Source organism: Pelophylax lessonae (genome assembly GCF_965119305.1).
Source record: "Pelophylax lessonae genome assembly, chromosome: 2".
Lineage (NCBI taxonomy): Eukaryota > Metazoa > Chordata > Amphibia > Anura > Ranidae > Pelophylax > Pelophylax lessonae.
The window spans coordinates 450,289,827-450,308,139 of record NC_138769.1 but is presented as its reverse complement, the minus strand read 5'-3'; the positions used below and the strand labels follow the sequence as shown (position 1 = coordinate 450,308,139).

Sequence of the window (18,313 nt, the reverse complement as noted above, 5' to 3'; positions counted from 1 at the left end):
AGGATTGTAATGCTGCAGAGCAGTGGCGGCTAGTGCTTAAAATTTTTGGGGGGGGGCGCAAACAGAAAAATGTAATAGGCATTGCTTTGCGGCATTGCTTTGCGGCAAAAAACGCTGTAAAAAATTGCGTGACTTTGAGGTCAGAAAAGTGTGAAAGGGGCCTTCAGTAATTAAGGTATAGTGTGCCCCCTTTCAATGCAGAGTGACCAGCGTGCCCCCTTTCAATGCAGAGTGACCAGCGTGCCCCCTTTCAATGCAGAGTGACCAGCGTGCCCCCTTTCAATGCATAGGCACCAGCGTGCCCCCGTTCAATGCAGAGAGACCAGCGTGCCCCCTTTCAATGCAGAGAGACCAGCGTGCCCCCTTTCAATGCAGAGAGACCAGCGTGCCCCCTTTTAATGCAGAGAGACCAGTGTGCCCCCTTTCAATGCAGAGAGACCAGCCTGCCCCCTTTCAATGCAGAGAGATGATCATTGAACGCACCCCTGTCAGTGTTAAATAGTTTGTCTCAACCCTCTAACTGCCACCTTTGCTAGACAGCTCAGTTATTGAAAAACAACTTTTATTTTGTGATGTAACAAAAATCTTAACTTCCAGCTGTAATACAGTGGTCAGCCATTTTTCCATGCACCACTGTACTGGTCTATGTGTGACAGATGGCTGTTGGCATATTAGACTGTAAACCTTTGACTGCAATGATGTTTATCCATTCTGGCTGCAAAGGATCCTCTCATTAAACCACTTCTGGACCAGAAGGAGTTACCCCCTTAATGACCAAATCATTTTTTGCGATACGGAACTGTGTTACTTTAACTGACAATTGCCCGGTCTTGCGACACTGTACCCAAATAAAATGTATGTCCTTTTATTCCCACAAATAGAGCTTTCTTTTGGTGGTATTTGATCACCTGTGCGATTTTATTTTTTGCGCTATAGGACAAATTCTAAAAAAAAAAAAACAATATTTCTCTTACGTCCTCCGACAGTCGCAGCCCCTCATATAGCCTTCACGAGTGGGTAATGGCGCCCTCTGCAGGAGCAAGCTAGGCAGTTTTAAATGTTAATAAAAAACTTTCTACACTCAGGCACACCTCTATCATTATCCTCTACTCTATACTATCATCATTATCCTGATCCAGTTACCACTGTCCTTCATTTTTCTGCTGCCTAGCGTCAGGAGCAGGCTAGGTCTTCCCTGCTGGGACCTAGGGTCTCAGTTTCTTTATGTTTTTTTTCTTACAAAGTGTTTTTTTCTTTGAAAATAGCTTTTTATTTCTCTCACTATCGCTAGTTATTCAGGGATTTCCTGGAGGACTACAAGCGACAGCAGAGCTGGGCCTTGCACTGGATAATATAGATCCTTATGGAGTCCCAGCCTGCCACAGAGCATCGCAGGTCATTGGTGCGCCCTGGCCTCGCAATGACAGTGCCCTTTGAGATGGGAACGAGCCTGCGGAGTCTTCTTCGCCGGGAAGTCTTAACTCTGGACCGTCCGTAAGTTGCTAGCATCCTCCCTGGCTGATGGCTTCCCCACTCAGGCTGGGAGGTGTTCGGTATCAGAGCGGTGCCCGCGTGAGCTGGAATGGTGAGTGCTACTACCCCTGGGTCCCCATAACGGGGGCTATTATCTGTGGGGTGTTCTGTGAGCCCACTCTTAGGGGATGGCAGTACATGGTGGCTTATGTGGTATCCCCCTCCTGGCCGTGAGGTACGGTCCCCTTCCTCCCTGCCCCTGCTGGGCACCCTCTGTGGTGCATACTGCCATGACTGGGGGGTGTGGGGGCTTACTACAACCCGGGGGTGCTCTCTGGGGTTCCCTGTGGGGGCCATCGCATGTATTTTTTGCTCTATTTGGGACCGTTCGCTTGACCGCCATTTTGGGTGAGGGCAGGCTGTTTTGGCCTCTTTGTTTGGGCAGCAGCCATTTTAGCTCCTCATTTTGGCACTGGTTGTGGCACCATCTTGGGTGTGGGCGAACACCTAGTAAGGGCGGCGGCCATTTTGCCAGTGCTTCCTCCTATATGTTTTCTATCAGGCACCATTTTTTGTGGCTCCGGGCGGGCATAGGCCTCTAGTGCGTGAGGTCACTTCCTCTTTTCTCTTTACTGCAGCAGCCTGTGGCAAGTACACTGGGACACTGTGGGTGATTTTAACTGTTTCTCAGGCATTTTCCTGCAAAAACTGTTCTTCTTGCGGCTATAGCTGTTTCTAAGGGGTCTCCACGGGTGGTGCAGTTTTGCGGTGGGAGTCCGTGGGAACCGCCGTTTTAAAGGGCCAGTGCTCTGCTCCAAAAACATTTTTATTACAAAAATGGAGTCCCAGGATAGCAAATTCCCTTCAGAACTGGTTGGTGCTTCAGGAAATCCTGAATCCTCCTCCATGGCCTCATTATCTGCTGCTCTTGCGACTTTGGCATCCAAAGTGGATCTGCTGATGTCTGAAACGCCTCTCAGAAATGGCCTATGCCCTCCCAGTCCTCTGAATCAGAGCCTGGTTGGCATGGACAACGTCCCCCCAAGAGGGGTCCCAGTCACATTCTGATGGAGAGGAGGAAGAGTCTTCCTCAGCGGCGGCGCGAGAATGTGCAGCGGTGGATGCACTTATTAGCTCCATTAAGGAAACTTTAAATCTTGATGATGAGCCCTGTCAGTTAAGTAAGCGGGCTGCCTTCGGGTTCTGCAAAGCCCAGAAGTTGGGTCAGGTTTTCCCCTGCCCCGAGGAGTTTCACGAAATAGTGAACGACCAATGGCTTCGCATCAAACATATGCTTGTGGTGCCTAAACGGTTCAACTACTGTTATCCCTTTGCGGATCCTGTAGACAAGTGTTGGACGGTGTCACCTAAGGTGGACACACTGTTTCTAGGTTGAATAAATCCACCTCGATGCCTGTGGTGTTCAAGGATCCGGCAGATAGGCATATGGAGACGCTTTCCCGCCACATGTACTTGGTGGCGGGCTCCCTGCTCAAGCCTGTGTTTGCTTCGAGATGGTTTCTCAGGCTGTCACGGAATGGTCCAGGGTGCTTCGGCGCACCCTAGTGGCGGAATTGGCCTCTCTGACTGCCCTTGACATGGTTGATCAGGTGACCCAGGCCGTGATGTACCTGACGCGGCCATGGACGAGGCTCTCTTGGTCACATGGCTGTCTGCAGTCGGGATTGCGGTCCGCCGCATTATTTGGCTGAAAAGCTGGTCGGCTGACCACGCTTCCAAAAAGACTGTCTGATGTCCCTTATGTGGAAAGTCATCTTTTTGAGGACACTCTGGATGAGTTGATCAAGGGGCTTACGGGGGGTAAGAGTACCCCAAGCCTCTAAGGGAAAATCTCCCCGTGCTAGGTGGGGCCCTTCTTCTAAAGCTCATCGTGGGTCCTTTTGTGCCTTCGGGGCACAGGATAAGGGAAAATCCTTCAAGACCTCAGGTGGTCACAAGAAGCCGTGGTTGGGAAAGCCCAAGGCCGGTAAGAGCCGGTTCGACGGCCCAGTCCACCTCTTCCTGAAGGGACACCCTCATCTGTTTCAAGGGTGGGGGGACGTCTGCATTGTTTTCAGGAACCCTTGTTGCCCAGAATTCAGGACAGGTGGGTTCACAAACTGATTAGTTCAGGGAACAAGATTGAGTTTCGATCTCGCTCCGCAGACAGGTTCTTTCCATCAAATCTCCATCTGACTCCCGATCGTTTCAGAGATCTCATGGGGGCGGTACAAGATCGTCTCGCCCAAGGAGTAATTGTGCCAGTACCTTCATGGGAGGTTTTCATTCCAATCTGTTCACGCTCTGATCTGTTCACGGTGCCCAGAAAAGAGAGCAAAGTGCCTCCGATTCTGGACCTAAAGTCTCTGAACCGCTTTGTGAGGGTACAGAAGTTCCAGATGGAATCCATCCGGTCGGTGGTGGCGTCATTGAGTCCAGGGGACTTCCTGGCCTCCATCGACTTGAAGGATTGCGTATCTGTACATCCCTATCTACGAGAGTCATCAGAGGTATCTCCGCTTCACGGTGGCAGAGGAGCATTATCAGTTTGTGGCGTTGCCCTTCGGTCTCGCTTCGGCTCCCAGGGTATTCACCAAGTTTTTGGCTCCGGTGCTGGCTTTACTGCGTTTACAGGGGATTGAGGTCCTTGGTTATCTGGATGACCTCCTGTTAAGGTCGAGCTTGTATGCTACTTTGGCGAGCGATCTGTCGGTCACGGTTCGGGTCAGGAGTTCGGGTGGACCATCAACTTTGAGAAGTCGGCTGTGACTCCTTCATTTCACGTCCCATACCTGGGGATGGTCCTGGACTCCGCTCAGGCGAAATTCTTTCTCCCGGAGGACAAACTCCGGACCCTGCAGGGCGAGATGAGGTCCCTCAGGGACAACGATCTCTCCTCTTCACGGGCCTGTATGCAGTCCCTGGGTCTGATGGTTTCGGCTTTCAAAGCCATCCCTTTTGCTCAATTTCACACGAGAACACTGCAAGCAGAGATTCTTGCCAGGTGGGACAGAACGCCTCAGTCGTTGGACAGGAGGATTTCTCTGAGCCACCTCGCCAGATCGGATCTTTTGTGGTGGCTCCGGTCGCCAACTCTGACACAAGGCAAGTCCTTCCGGTCTCTTCTGTGGACGGTGCTCTCCACGGATGCCAGCCTGTCGGGCTGGGGTGGAGTTCTGGGCACGTTTTGTGCCCAGGGGACATAGTCGGCGGAGGAAGCCTCCTTACCGATCAACGTCTTGGAGCTCCGAGCAATCAAACTCTGCCTGTTTCGTTGGTCAACTCAGCTTCAGGGTTGCCCAGTTCGGGTACAGATAGACAACGCCACAGTGGTGGCTTACATCAATCACCAAGGGGACACCAAGAGTGCCTGGGCGGCCAAGGAAGTGGCCAAGATCCTATCTTGGGCCGAGACGCACGTTCCGGCAATTTCGGACGTTCACATTCCAGGTGTGGAGGACTATCTGAGTTGCCAGACCCTGAACCAGGGAGAATGGTCCCTGCATCCGGAGGTGTTTTGCCTCCTGTGTTTCTGCTGGGGGTCTCCAGACGTGGACCTGTTCGCGTCCCATCTCAACAAAAAGGTGGGTAAGTTAGTGGCCAGAAGCCGCAATCCTCTGGAGGACGCCACGGACATGTTAGTGGTGCCTTGGCACCGGTATCGGCTGATTTTTTTGCCTTCCCTCTGATTCAACTGTTATCCAGGTTCCTCTGCAGGTTGGCGTCAGAATGGATGCAGGTCATTCTGGTAGCCCCAGACTGGCCGCGTCGGTCTTGGTACGCAGATATCGTGCAGATGGTCGTCGAGCCTCCCTGGCGGCTTCCACTGAGAGATGATCTTCTGTCTCAAGGGCCGATCTTTCATCCTGCTTTACAGTCTCTGGCTTTGACGGCGTGGCTGTTGAAAGCCAAGTCTTGAGAGACAAGGGTCTCCTGAATGCTGTCATTCCTACCTTATTGAAGGCTCGGAAAGCTACCTCTAGAAAAATGTATCATCGCACCTGGAAGGCGTACCGTATTTATCGGCGTATAACACGCACCGGCGTGTAACACGCACCTAAATTTTAGGAGAGAAATTTCAGGAAAAAAGCTGAAACTTAAAGAAAACAGCTTTGAACATTTTTTTTAATCAAATGTAGTCTCACCAGTGCCCACGAATGCAGCCTCCTCATCAGCGCAGTGCCCACGAATGCAGCCTCGCCAGCATAGTATCCATCATTGCAGCCTCGCCAGCGCAGTGTCCATCATTGCAGCCTCGCCAGTGTAGTGTCCATCATTGTATCCTCGCCAGCACAGTGTCCATCATTGCAGCCTCGCCAGCGCAGTGCCCATAGTTGCAGCCTCGCCAGCGCAATGCCAGTAATTGCAGCCTCGCCAGCGCAATGCCAGTAATTGCAGCCTCGCCAGTGCAGTGCCAGTAATTGCAGCCTCGCCAGCGCAGTGCCAGTAATTGCAGCCTCGCCAGCGCCATTGATTCTATCTGGATCACTTTTTAAAAAGTCCAGGAAGCAGCGCCGAGAGGTAGAAGGGGGCGGGGCTGAGGAGAAGGAAGGACACATGCGCTGTCATCGGAAGTCCCGGTACCTATGATAGACGTTGGCATAGGAGGCGGGACTTCCGATGACAGCGGTCCTTCCTTCTCCTCGGCCCCGCCCACCCCCTTCTACCTCTCGGCGCTGCTTCCTGGACTTTTTTTTTTTCATATTGGCGTATAACATGCACTGCTGCTTTTTCCTCCATTTTTAGGAGGAAAAAGTGCGTGTTATATGCCGATAAATACGGTATATTGCCTGTTGCGAGTCGCAAGGGTTTCATCCCCATTCCTTTTCGGTGGCGAGGATTTTGGTCTTCCTGCAGGAAGGTGTGGATCAGCGTTTGACGCTGACCACGATCAAAGGTCAGTTGTCGGCCTTAGCCATTCTTTTGCAGCGTCCCTTGGTGACTAATTCCTTAATTTGCACCTTTATTCAGGGGGTGCGGCATTTGGCTCCCCCGGGGAAGGCTCCTTTGCCTCCCTGGGACCTTAATTTGGTGTTATCCGTTTTTCAACAACCTCCCTTTGAGAACATCAGAGACATACCTCTGACTGTGTTGTCCCAGAAAGTTGCCTTTCTGGTAGCTATCACATCTGCGCGCAGGGTGTCTGAGTTGGCGGTTCTGTCCTGCCGTTCACCTTATGTGGTTGTTCATAGGGATAAGGTGGTCCTGCGACCCAATCAGTCTTTTCTCCCAAAGGTGGTGTTGAATTTCCACCTCAATAAAGATTTTTTGTTGCCCAAGCATCCCAAGGAATTTGCCTTGCATTCCTTGGATGTGGTCCGGGCGGTCAGGGTTTACCTGTCTGCCACTGAGTCTTTTAGGAAGTCTGATTCCCTGTTTGTCCTTCCTGAGGGACCTCGGAAGGGTTTGGCTGTGTCCACGGCAACCATTTCTAGATGGATCAGACAGACGATTGTTCAAGCCTATTCAATCAAGGGTCAGGTTCCTCCTTTCCCTGTAAAGGCACATTCTACTAGAGCCGTCTGTAACAATCCTACAGGCTCACCTGAGTCAGAGGACTGCTGGCCGGAGTTAGGAGTGGAGCCCAGTGGCAAAGACCGCAGGCAGGTAGTAGGTGCTGGATACCGGATGGACACCACGTAGTACTCTGATGAGGACACGGGTTCACCTGAGGTGCGGAAACTAAGTGCTAGCTGGTTTTCACTAGAGCCCCTAATGGTGGGGATAGACTGCGCTGCAAGCTAACACCAGGACGCGGTCCTCAGGATCACCCAGCCAGGCAGAGTGCAGGTTCGGTCCAAAGGCAGAGGAGCAGACAAGGGAATACCCAGAGAGAAGTCAGACGAGCCAAAGGTCGGGGCGGGCAGCAGTAAGCGTAGTCAGACAATCCGGATCGGCAACAGAGGTAGCAGTTCAGTAGATGGGGACAAAGCAGAAGAGTAGTCGGTAGTCAATTCCTGGTCAGCGTTGGATTTGTGGTAGTAGATAAGAGCAGCAGGTGAGGAGTAGCTTGATCAAGGCTCAGGAGCTCAATAATCAGCAAACTTGAGTGCACGGGGCTGGACTTATATAGGGAAGTACCAGGTGTCAGGAATCAAGGGTGATGAGCAAGGCTTGGCAAGACTAAGGTTGAAATAATAGGCTCCAGGGAGGAATGTTCAGGGAGGAAAGTCCAGAGAGGACGGTAGCCTAGTAAGCAGGGCTACCGCCTGGGATGTGGCTGGTCACGGGTTTGAATCCGGACAGTACTCCCCCCCTTCCAAGGTGACCTCCGGGCACCGCAGGGGCAGGCTTACCGGGGTGCCATTGGTGGAACTCTCTTACCAGTCTGGGGGCGTGGACGTTTTCTTCTGGTTCCCAGGAGTTATCCTCGGGAGGGTAGCCCTCCCAACCAATTAGATATTGTAGTCTTCTCTGGTGGATCCTGGAGTCAAGGATGTTTGCTACAGTGTATTCTTCTTCACCCTGTACCCTCACGGGTGGTGGAGGGGGCGAGTTGCGGCCTGTGAAGGTGTTCTCCACGTATGGCTTGAGGAGGGAGCAATGGAAGACAGGGTGCACCCTAATGGAGTCTGGAAGATCGAGCCGGAACGTGACCTCATTAATTAGAGCGGAGATCCGGAACGGACCCATGTATTTTTGGGCCAACTTTTTGGAGGGGACCTTCAATCTGAGGTTCCTGGTGGACAGCCACACCTTGTCTCCCACATGGAAACCCGGGGTGGGTTTGCGGCGTCTGTCTGCTCCCTGTTTAAAGCGCCTCTGGGCGAGCTGGAGGTTGTTTATAATGTTCTTTTGTGCCTCCTGTAGGGTTGTTAAGCGTTCTGCCACTGCTGGGAGGGTGGAGGCGACAGGTAGGTGCGGAATGAACACCGGGTGCGAGCCTGTGTTAGCAAAGAAGGGGCTTTGCTTGGTTGAGCTGTGCTCAGCATTGTTGTAGGCAAACTCGGCCGTGGAGAGATGGTCAAGCCAGTCATCCTGCAGGTGGGAGCTGAAACAGCGTAGGTACTGCTCTAGGGTCTGATTAGTTCTCTCCGTCTGCCCGTTTGACTGGGGGTGGAAAGCGGAGGACAGGTTCACCTTAACCCCCGAGCGCCAAGCAGAAGTTCTTCCAGAACTTAGAGGCAAATTGTACGCCTCGGTCGGAGACCACATCGTCCGGGATCCCATGCAGCCTGAAGACCTCTCTGAGAATAAGATCGGCCGTCTGTTTGGCGGTGGGTAGGCCTTTGTAGGGGATGAAATGGGCCATCTTGGTGAGGCGGTCGACTACGACCAGGATGGTGTTCATCCCTTTTGAAGGAGGAAGGTCTACCACAAAGTCCATGGAGATCGAGCCCCAGGGGCGGGAGGGAATGGGGAGAGGTTGTAATAGACCCACGGGAGAGGAACGAGGAGTCTTATTGCGGGCACAGACCGTGCACGAGGAAATGTACCTCTTGATGTCCTCCTTGTATGTTGGCCACCAGAAGGAGCGGGAGAGAAGCTCCTGGGTCTTTCTTGTGCCTAGATGGCCGGCCAGCTTGGAGTCATGGTTGAGTCTGACTACTTCGAGCCGTGCGATTTCTGGTACATATAACTGTACGTCCTGATGAAACCAATGACCGTTCTTAAACGTAAGGCTGACATTCCTTGTGGGATGGGCAAGGAAGGGGTCATTTTCATATCCTTCTTTGATTGTGCCCAGGAGTTCTTTAGAGTAGGTGACCCCTACGACCCTTCTCTCGGGTAGGATGTTGTTTTGGCCCTTGTTACTCTGTGAGGGCTTGGAAAACATTCTGGAGAGGGCGTCAGCCTTACCATTCTTTGATCCGGGGCGATAGGTGATGAGAAAGTTAAAGCAGGAAAAGAATAGGCTCCATCTGGCCTGTCTGGCTGAGAGTCTCTTAGCGCTGCGGATGAACTCGAGGTTCTTGTGGTCAGTTAGTACGATTATGGGGTTGGTGGCTCCCTCCAGCAGGTGTCTCCACTCAGAGAAGGCATCCTTGATCGCCAGTAGTTCCTTGTTCCTGATGTCATAATTCTTCTCGGAGGGGGACATCTGGCGGGAGAAATATGCGCACGGGTGTAGTAGCATCTTCTCCCCTGTCCGTTGTGACAGAATAGCCCCCACCGCGGAGTCAGATGCATCCACTTCGACTGTAAATGGCAGCTCGGGGTTTGGGTGGATTAGGATTGGAGCGGAAGTGAAGAGGAGTTTCAACTTGGTGAAGGCCTCCTGTGCCTCTGGTGTCCAGGAGAAGGGGACTGATTTCTTGGTGAGTTGGGTAATTGGTGCTATGATCTTGGAGAAGTTCCGGATAAACTTCCGATAGAAGTTAGCGAAGCCAATGAATCTTTGTATCTCCTTCTCGTTTCTCGGAATTGGCCAGTTCATCACGGCTTGGACCTTCCCCGGGTCCATACTTAGGCCCTCTGGGGAGATGATGTATCCGAGGAACTGAGTGGTGGTTCGCGCAAACTCACATTTCTCTAGCTTGATATAGAGAGAGTTCTGTCGGAGTCTCTGCAGTACCCTGCGGACGTGTTCGTGGTGCTGCTCGAGGTCTTCGGAGAAGATCAAGATGTCGTCCAGGTAAACGACTACAAACAGATCGAGCATGTCCCTGAGGACATCGTTAATGAAGTGCTGGAAGGTGGCGGGAGCATTGCAGAGTCCGAAAGGCATGACTAGGTACTCGAAGTGACCATAACGTGTCCGAAAGGCGGTCTTCCATTCATCCCCAGGGCGGATTCGGACGAGGTTGTAGGCCCCTCGAAGGTCAAGTTTGGTGAAAATCTTCGCCGCCCGGAGTCTCTCGAGGAGTTCTGAAATCAGTGGGAGTGGGTACCGGTTCTTTACGGTTATGTCGTTAAGCTTCCTGTAGTCAATGCAGGGACGCAGGGAGGAGTCTTTTTTCTCTACGAAGAAAAAGGGGGCTCCCGCAGGGGAGGTAGAGGGCCGGATAAACCCCTTCCTTAGGTCCTCGTCCAGGTACTCTTTCAAGGCCCTGAGTTCAGGCTCCGAGAGGGGGTAGATACTGCCAAAGGGTATTTCGGCCCCGGGCAACAGTTCTATAGGGCAGTCATAGGGTCGGTGTGGTGGCAGCTTGTCTGCGTTTTTCTTGTCGCAGACATCCTGGAACTCGCGGTATTGAGGGGGTAGCAGATCCTTGACGGATAGTTCAGATATGGTGGTGTCTTCGGGTGGAAGCACGGGTTTGTGGGAGCAATTTAGCGAGCAGAACTCGGATGGGAACTGTATGCAGCGGGTTTCCCAGTCCACCGAGGGGTTGTGGGTGGCCAACCATGGGATGCCCAAGATCACCGGAAACTTTGGGGAGGCGATCAGCGAGAAGTGGATCTTCTCGTGGTGATCAGGTTCTATAAGGAGTTGTAGTTCGATGGTCTCATGAGTCGCCGGCCCCGAGGAGAGTGGGGATCCGTCGACGGTTTCCAGGTCAACAGGGGCTGCCTTCATTGTCAGTGGAATGTTCTTTTCACGGGCGAAGGTTAGGTCCATGAAGTTGCCTCCCGCCCCGGAGTCTAACATCGCAGAACAGGGGAGTTGTCGCCCCTCGATGTCGATGAGGATGGGGATGATGAAGTGGAATCCATGAGCCGCCGTATTGTTATCTTCAGGGGCTGCTGGCGGGGTTGGAGTCTGTGATTGCTCCTTTAGCTCCGTGACGGCAATAGTTCTTCGAATCTTATTGGGACATTTGATGGCAAAATGACCTGGCTCTCCACAGTAGAGGCAGAGGTTTTCCGCCAGCCGTCTCTCCTTCTCAGCTGTGGATAGAGACCTCCGTAGTGCGTCGACCTGCATAGGTTCAGGTGCTGACTGGGGGTCGCGCTGGGCGGTAGAGGAGAAGGAGTAAGTGGGTCTGTGGTCCGAGGACCAGAATCTTTCCCTCTTCCTCTCGGAGAGTCTTTGATCTATCCGGATGCATACTTGAATAAAGTCATCCAGATCGTCCGGGGCTTCAACTCTGGCGAGTTCGTCTTTTATTGCTTCAGACAGGCCTCGCCGGAATTGGCTCCTCTGTGCTGCTGGGTTCCAGGTGGTGTCCGTGACCCAACGGCGAAATTCGGCGGTATATTCGGCGACGGAGCGTCTCCCTTGTCGCAGACTATGTAGTCGCCCCTCGGCCGTCGCACAGCGGTTGGGGTCATCGAAGACTAGGCTCATGGCGGTGATGAAGTTGTTTAGGTTGTTCAGGAGCTGATTGTTAGACTCCACGTATGGCGATGCCCATGCTAATGCTTCATCCGTCAAGAGATTGATCATGAATAGCACCTTCTTTTTATCGGTGGTGAAGGGGGCCGGGTTCATCTGAAAATAGATGCGGCATTGGTTCAGAAATCCCAGATACTGGCGTCTGTCACCACCGAATTTTGATGGGAGTGGCATGCGGGTGTCTGCGGCAGCGCCGCGGACGTCTAGGAGTTGCCTCTGTAGTTCAATAATCTCCTTCTGTTGGCTTTTGACTACTTCTTGGAGCTGGGCAAATTTCTCCTGATACCTAGTACCAAATTCTTGAAGTTCAGTGACCTGTCTACACAGAGTGGTCATTGCGGACTCCATAGTTGTTATTCTGTAACAATCCTACAGGCTCACCTGAGTCAGAGGACTGCTGACCGGAGTTAGGAGTGGAGCCCAGTGGCAAAGACCGCAGGCAGGTAGTAGGTGCTGGATACCGGATGGACACCACGTAGTACTCTGATGAGGACACGGGTTCACCTGAGGTGCGGAAACTAAGTGCTAGCTGGTTTTCACTAGAGCCCCTAATGGTGGGGATAGACTGCGCTGCAAGCTAACACCAGGACGCGGTCCTCAGGATCACCCAGCCAGGCAGAGTGCAGGTTCGGTCCAAAGGCAGAGGAGCAGACAAGGAAATACCCAGAGAGAAGTCAGACGAGCCAAAGGTCGGGGCGGGCAGCAGTAAGCGTAGTCAGACAATCCGGATCGGCAACAGAGGTAGCAGTTCAGTAGATGGGGACAAAGCAGAAGAGTAGTCGGTAGTCAATTCCTGGTCAGCGTTGGATTTGTGGTAGTAGATAAGAGCAGCAGGTGAGGAGTAGCTTGATCAAGGCTCAGGAGCTCAATAATCAGCAAACTTGAGTGCACGGGGCTGGACTTATATAGGGAAGTACCAGGTGTCAGGAATCAAGGGTGATGAGCAAGGCTTGGCAAGACTAAGGTTGAAATAATAGGCTTCAGGGAGGAATGTTCAGGGAGGAAAGTCCAGAGAGGACGGTAGCCTAGTAAGCAGGGCTACCGCCTGGGATGTGGCTGGTCACGGGTTTGAATCCCGACACCGTCAGTGCCTCTTGGGCGTTTCGCCATCAGGCTTCTGTGGCTCAGGTGTGCAAAGCGGCGACTTGGTCGTCTGTGCACACTTTCACAAAGTTTTACAAGCTTGATGTGATGGCATCCTCGGATGCTTCCTTTGGCCGCAAGGTTTTGAGTGCGACGGTTGTTTGAAGAGACGTGTTTTTTTCGGTCTCTTCCTGGTGGGGTCTTTTCCTATTCTGGGTTAGCTCCTGTTTGAGCTTTTGTTGCCCTGTTGGCTCAGTTGTTTTTTATGGCCTGGTTGATACGTTGCCTTTTCGGTAGGTTGCGTCTTCCAACCCCTCACACCTGCACTGCTTTGGGACCTCCCACTCGTGAAGGCTATATGAGGGGCTGTGACTGTCGGAGGATGCAAGAGAAAATAGAGTTTTTGTAAGAACTTACCGTAAAACTCTTTTCTCTGAGTCATCCGACAGTGGCAGCCCCCGCCCCTCTGGTTTTTGGATCTTAGGGTTGTTGTCTTCCGGTACTGCTTGCTACTAAACTGAAGGAGAGTGGTAACTGGATCAGGATAATGGCTGAGGGACGGCCCCCTGGAGGTGTGCCTAAGTGTAGAAAGTTTTTTATTAACATTTAAAACTGCCTAGCTTGCTCCTGCAGAGGGCGCCATTACCCACTCGTGAAGGCTATATGAGGGTCTGCGACTGTCGGAGGACTCAGAGAAAAGAGTTTTACGGTAAGTTCTTACAAAAACTCTATTTTCTCTTTCATTAATTGCCGGGCACAGTTTCATATCTTTTTGCACCTTGGGTATATGCTTCCCCCTACAGGAATAGGACACTAGGCGGAAAAAAGTTTGACTATGCCTATAGGGCAGTCCCTGGAAGTATACTCCCACTTCCTGCTATAGTTTTTTCTGCCTAGTCAGGAGTAAGGACCTAGTTTCTTGCTGGTATCTCTGGTCCTAGCATTTTTTTCCTTTTTAAACTGAATTTTTTCTTCTTTTATTATTTTTTGTTCCTGTTAGAACTACAATCAACTGCCAGACTGGGGGACAGACTGGATGTCCTGGATCCTTACGGTCTTCCCAGTCTGGCCAGCGAGTACGACCCGACCTTAGCTCTATGTAGGTTGGCCACGACAGAGCCCCACTGGTGGGGTAGTCTGCCTGGAGTGGTGCCCACCCGGTTCCATGGTGTGGTAAGTAGTGTTCCCCCCTCTCCCTTGGTGGCCCCTCTAAACAGTCACTGTGGGTCTTTTGCGACCTGCTTGGCCATATGGTCAGCCTGGAGCCTCCCTTGAACCAGGTAGCGCCGTGGGGATGCTTAATTTTTAGTGATAATGTAGCAGCCATTATTGTGGGGGCGAGGATACTTTGCCTGCGTGTCCGCGTCATGGCGACAGGCCCCCCTCCCTCAAGGGGGCTATTTCCTTTTATGTTCTCTATGGAGGATGACCCTCTTGCTTTTGTGCAATGGGTCTAATAGGTGGTCCTTTTGTGGACCTTTGGCCGGCGCCTTCTTGCGGGACTGAGGTCGGCAGTCTCCCCTGCTTGTTATGTTTTCAGGATGAGCTTAGTATATAGCGACCCTACTGAGTCTGCGTCCACGCACTTCGAGTGCTCTGATAGTGAGGATGATTCCTCTTTCACTGCATATGCGCATGAGAATGGTGGATGCACTGATTGCATCAGTGCGGAAAATTTTACACATAGGGGAGGTAGCTGCTGCTACGTCTGAGGCGCTGGTCCCCTTGGTGCCCGCAGATCCTCTACAGCGGCAAAGATTTTCCCACCTACTGTGACAAAATTGTCGCGAGTCAGTGGAGTTGTCCTAAATGCTACATAAGTGTTTTCGATAGACGATATCCCTTTAGAGGTCTCTGTTGAATAATTGGGCAGTTCCACGTGTGGTGGACTCCGGGCTGAATAAATCCACCCTAATTCTGGTGGGGGAGTCTCCTGTTTTTTTAACAGATCCTTTTTACAGGAGAGCCAAGACTTTAGTCTGCCACATGTTTTTCAGTCCTTAGGGCAATGTTCACTATAGCTTGGTGTCCCAGACTTTATCGGACTGGGCAAAGCGTTTGCACCAGGATCTAGAGGGGGAACAGCTTCTCCCTGACTTTGCAGAGCGGGTGGACCAGTAGGTCTGTGAGGTCTCTCTGGATGCGGCTTCCTTAGTCTCTAGGCTGTTTGTGACAGCAGTGGTCCTTCGGCGCAGGATATGGCTGAAATGCTGGCCTGACAGGTACATCATTTCGCGGGACAGAGCTGACCTGCCACAGTAAAACTGCGGCAGGTGGTTTTTAAGTGGTTAAAGTAGAAATATAGGCAATTTTTCCCCCATTTTGGATAAAGCAAGGGAGGGTTAAAACCCTTGTCAGATTTTTTTTCCCCATCTGTGTCACATTGTGGAGATTTTCCTTCACTTCCTGGCCCATAGCCAAACAGGAAGTGAGAGTAAATCCCTGCAAATTAAAAGAATTCCCTGGGGACCCCCAGGTCACCAGAACTACTGTCCCCATTGGAAGATTTCCCCTGTATTACTTTTCTAGGGACAACCCAAAATTTGTGATTTTCTTTCACTTTCAATGATAATTGTAAACAGGACAAATAGAGGGCACAGACAGCAATAAAAACTGACAGATTCTTATCCCTCTGCATTCTATCCAAACCTTAAAAAAAAGTGTTTTACATTTGTACTTTGAATAAAACACAATTTAGATAAGCTGCATAGTAATTCCGTCTTCAACACATTTGCAGCTTTCACTGGAGAGTATTAGTAGTTAATTGAGTAACTGCTGGGTTCACACTTGTGCGATGAGCAGACATCGCATGTGATTCGCACCGCATTGCTGTGCATATCACATGTGATGTCTGTGTGATGTGGTTTCAGCCATACAAACTGTATGGCTGAAATCGCATCGTATTCGCACCAAAATGGTGCAGGGCCCCTTTTCTGGTCTGCACTAGAATAGGATCGCATGGGTGTTAACACCTATGCGATCCAATTCTTACACCATTTGACAGTTCGCACTGCGATCTGCGAACCGATCTGGGGGTGTCATTAACTTTACATTGACACCCCCAGCGGTTCGCAGATCTCAGTGTGAACCATTGTATGATTCAGATGCGATACGGGAACCAGCTCTGAATTGCAGGGTTTCCTGCGTCGCACCAGTGTGAACCGGGACTCGCACCAGAGGGAGCTATTTAAAATATTGCAAATATTGTTGATTTTGGGGGAATAAAGGCAAACACAATATAATTCCAATTGATTTACTGTAGCCGTGCACATCATGATTGCATATGAGAAATAGAATGTTTGCAAGTAACTAGAGTTTTACATGACATAATTGATTTTTACCAGAAAGACAGTAGAAAACAAGGTTAAGTAAATCTTACATATGCAGTGGGGGCTGACAAATTGCCCTAAATAAGCCTGGAAACTGCATGTAATTTTCAAAATGCATTTGTATAGCATGCCTAGATTCACAATACAGATTTATAATCCATAAACTTACTCATGGGGAACAAACAGCAAGCACAGCACTATGCTAGTGCAACAAGGGCACATATACATATTAGTGCATTCAGTGTACATGTACTCAGTTTTAAATGATGCTGTGTTTTTGGGTACCTTTCAGAAAGACTTTCGAGTTTTAAACAAAATATGTGGCTGATTACTAGAACATAATCTCTAAAAAAGACTATACCTAATACACAACAGTTGGGTATTGCTTACCTTCTGGTACGTCTTGCATGTCTCTGACAGCTGCTTAATGTCTTGTATATCAAGAAAGGATAAGATACGAATCTTAAGGCTATCAGGTATCCGAACAATGAAATCAAATTGCCCTCTGCACAAATTCAATACATATTCCATTGTGGCTTTGCCAAAGATCTTTTCTAATTGCTCTAGAATGATTGAGAAAGCAAAGTGGTTAATAATTTATTGTGAAACTGAGCAATGTTTTATAGTCTGAGACATAGGAAAATGAATTCCACAAGATTCTGGAGGAAAGTTTCAAGAGATTGAAAATGCATTCAGTAAACTATACCTAGATAATGTACTGTAATTAGGTGAAAAATATGCTAACTTCTGTTTATATCTAAAATGGCCATATGATATTGTACTTTTAGTAAGCTGACAACCCTTCTTGTAAATAGCTTACCTTTAATGCTGCCCCTTGGTTATGCCAAAAGATGTGGAAGTTCATTGCTTCTTCTCCAGATTTCATAGTTAAATGAATATGTGCCCTTTCAAACAAGCTCAATTCCACATTGCAGTAAAAGGTTTCAATGCGTTTACTGTTATTTAAATTGTATTTTTAATCTGTATGTATGTTCATGCTGAAAGAAGTAGTCAGAGGTACTCATCAATGTGTGAACTGTATATTGGCCTAGTATCTTCAACACATGTATTACTTTTAAAGAATTCTACAAAAATCAACTTCATTGAATGTAGACTACATTATTTGCTAGATATTGTATCAAACTAGATAGATTTTTATAAAGGCAGATGGTGGTATTTAGAAAACAGAACTAGTCAACGGCTGAGCCTATACAAGAATGAGAATATTCAGACTAAAATTTGTATAATTGTGCAAGCTTCTCTAATAAAGATTTTAAAGTGGAGTTCCACCCATTTTAGTCACTTTAGATGTATGTAATCCCCTTTAAAACGAATTTTGTTGTTGCTAGTAAATACCTTATTTTCTGCTTTATTTATCCTCTTCTCACTTCCGGGTCCGGTCGGCGATTACGTCATTCGGCGATTCGCAGTGTGTGCTGGGATGTATCTCAGGGCATGACATCTCGCATTATTACACAGGAGATGAGCTGTACTGCGTGTTCTGCCCCGCCTCCGCCCCGCCTCCTCTAAGTGAGCTGTATGTATGTAGTGTATTGAGGCCGTGCTCCGCCCCGCCGCCGCCCGCCTCCTCTCAGTGAGCGAGGACTGAAAGCATTATATCCTCACTGAGCTCACTGAGAGGATGCGGGGAGGACGCGGGGAGGAGGCGGGGCGGAGCACGGCCTCAATACACTACATACATACAGCTCACTGAGAGGAGGCGGGGCAGAGCACGCAGTGCAGCTCACCTCTTGTGTAATAATGCGAGATTTCATGCCCTGATATACATCCCAGCACACACTGCGAATCGCCGAATGACGTAATAGTCGACCGGACCCGGAAGTGAGAAGAGGATAAATAAAGCAGAAAATAAGGTATTTACTAGCAACAACAACAAAAAAACTTTCCATTGGTAAAAGTCGTTTTAAAGGGGATTACATACATCTATGTAATCCAATTTATTAAAAATGGGTGGAACTCCACTTTAAGTACTCCATTATTTAGCTTTACCTTTTCTGCCTGAGCCTGAAGGTTATTGGTAATCGGCTGATGGAACATGATCTGTGTTCTATCAGCTGCAGTAGGGTACAGTGGAGACATCTGGGGTCTAATAGAAAAAGCAAGTAAGTAAAAGTGGAGGAGAGTAGGGGAACGGTAGCGAGAGGAGCTGGGTGGGGACAAGACTGTTGTCATCTTCTGCCACCAAATG

At 50.0% G+C, this 18,313-nt stretch overlaps 1 protein-coding gene across 1 annotated transcript in view; it reads right to left on the bottom strand.

Annotated features, from left to right (window-relative positions):
• LOC309547498 (F-box only protein 36-like) overlaps positions 1 to 18,313 on the bottom strand; it is a gene marked incomplete at both ends in the record, with an annotated part of 44,894 nt that overhangs the window by 3,648 nt on the left and 22,933 nt on the right. Inside the window, one exon of the mRNA XM_082247369.1 lies at positions 16,495 to 16,667. Within this exon, the coding sequence (XP_082103495.1) occupies positions 16,495 to 16,667 (173 nt within the window). The remainder of the gene's footprint in view (positions 1 to 16,494; positions 16,668 to 18,313) is intronic.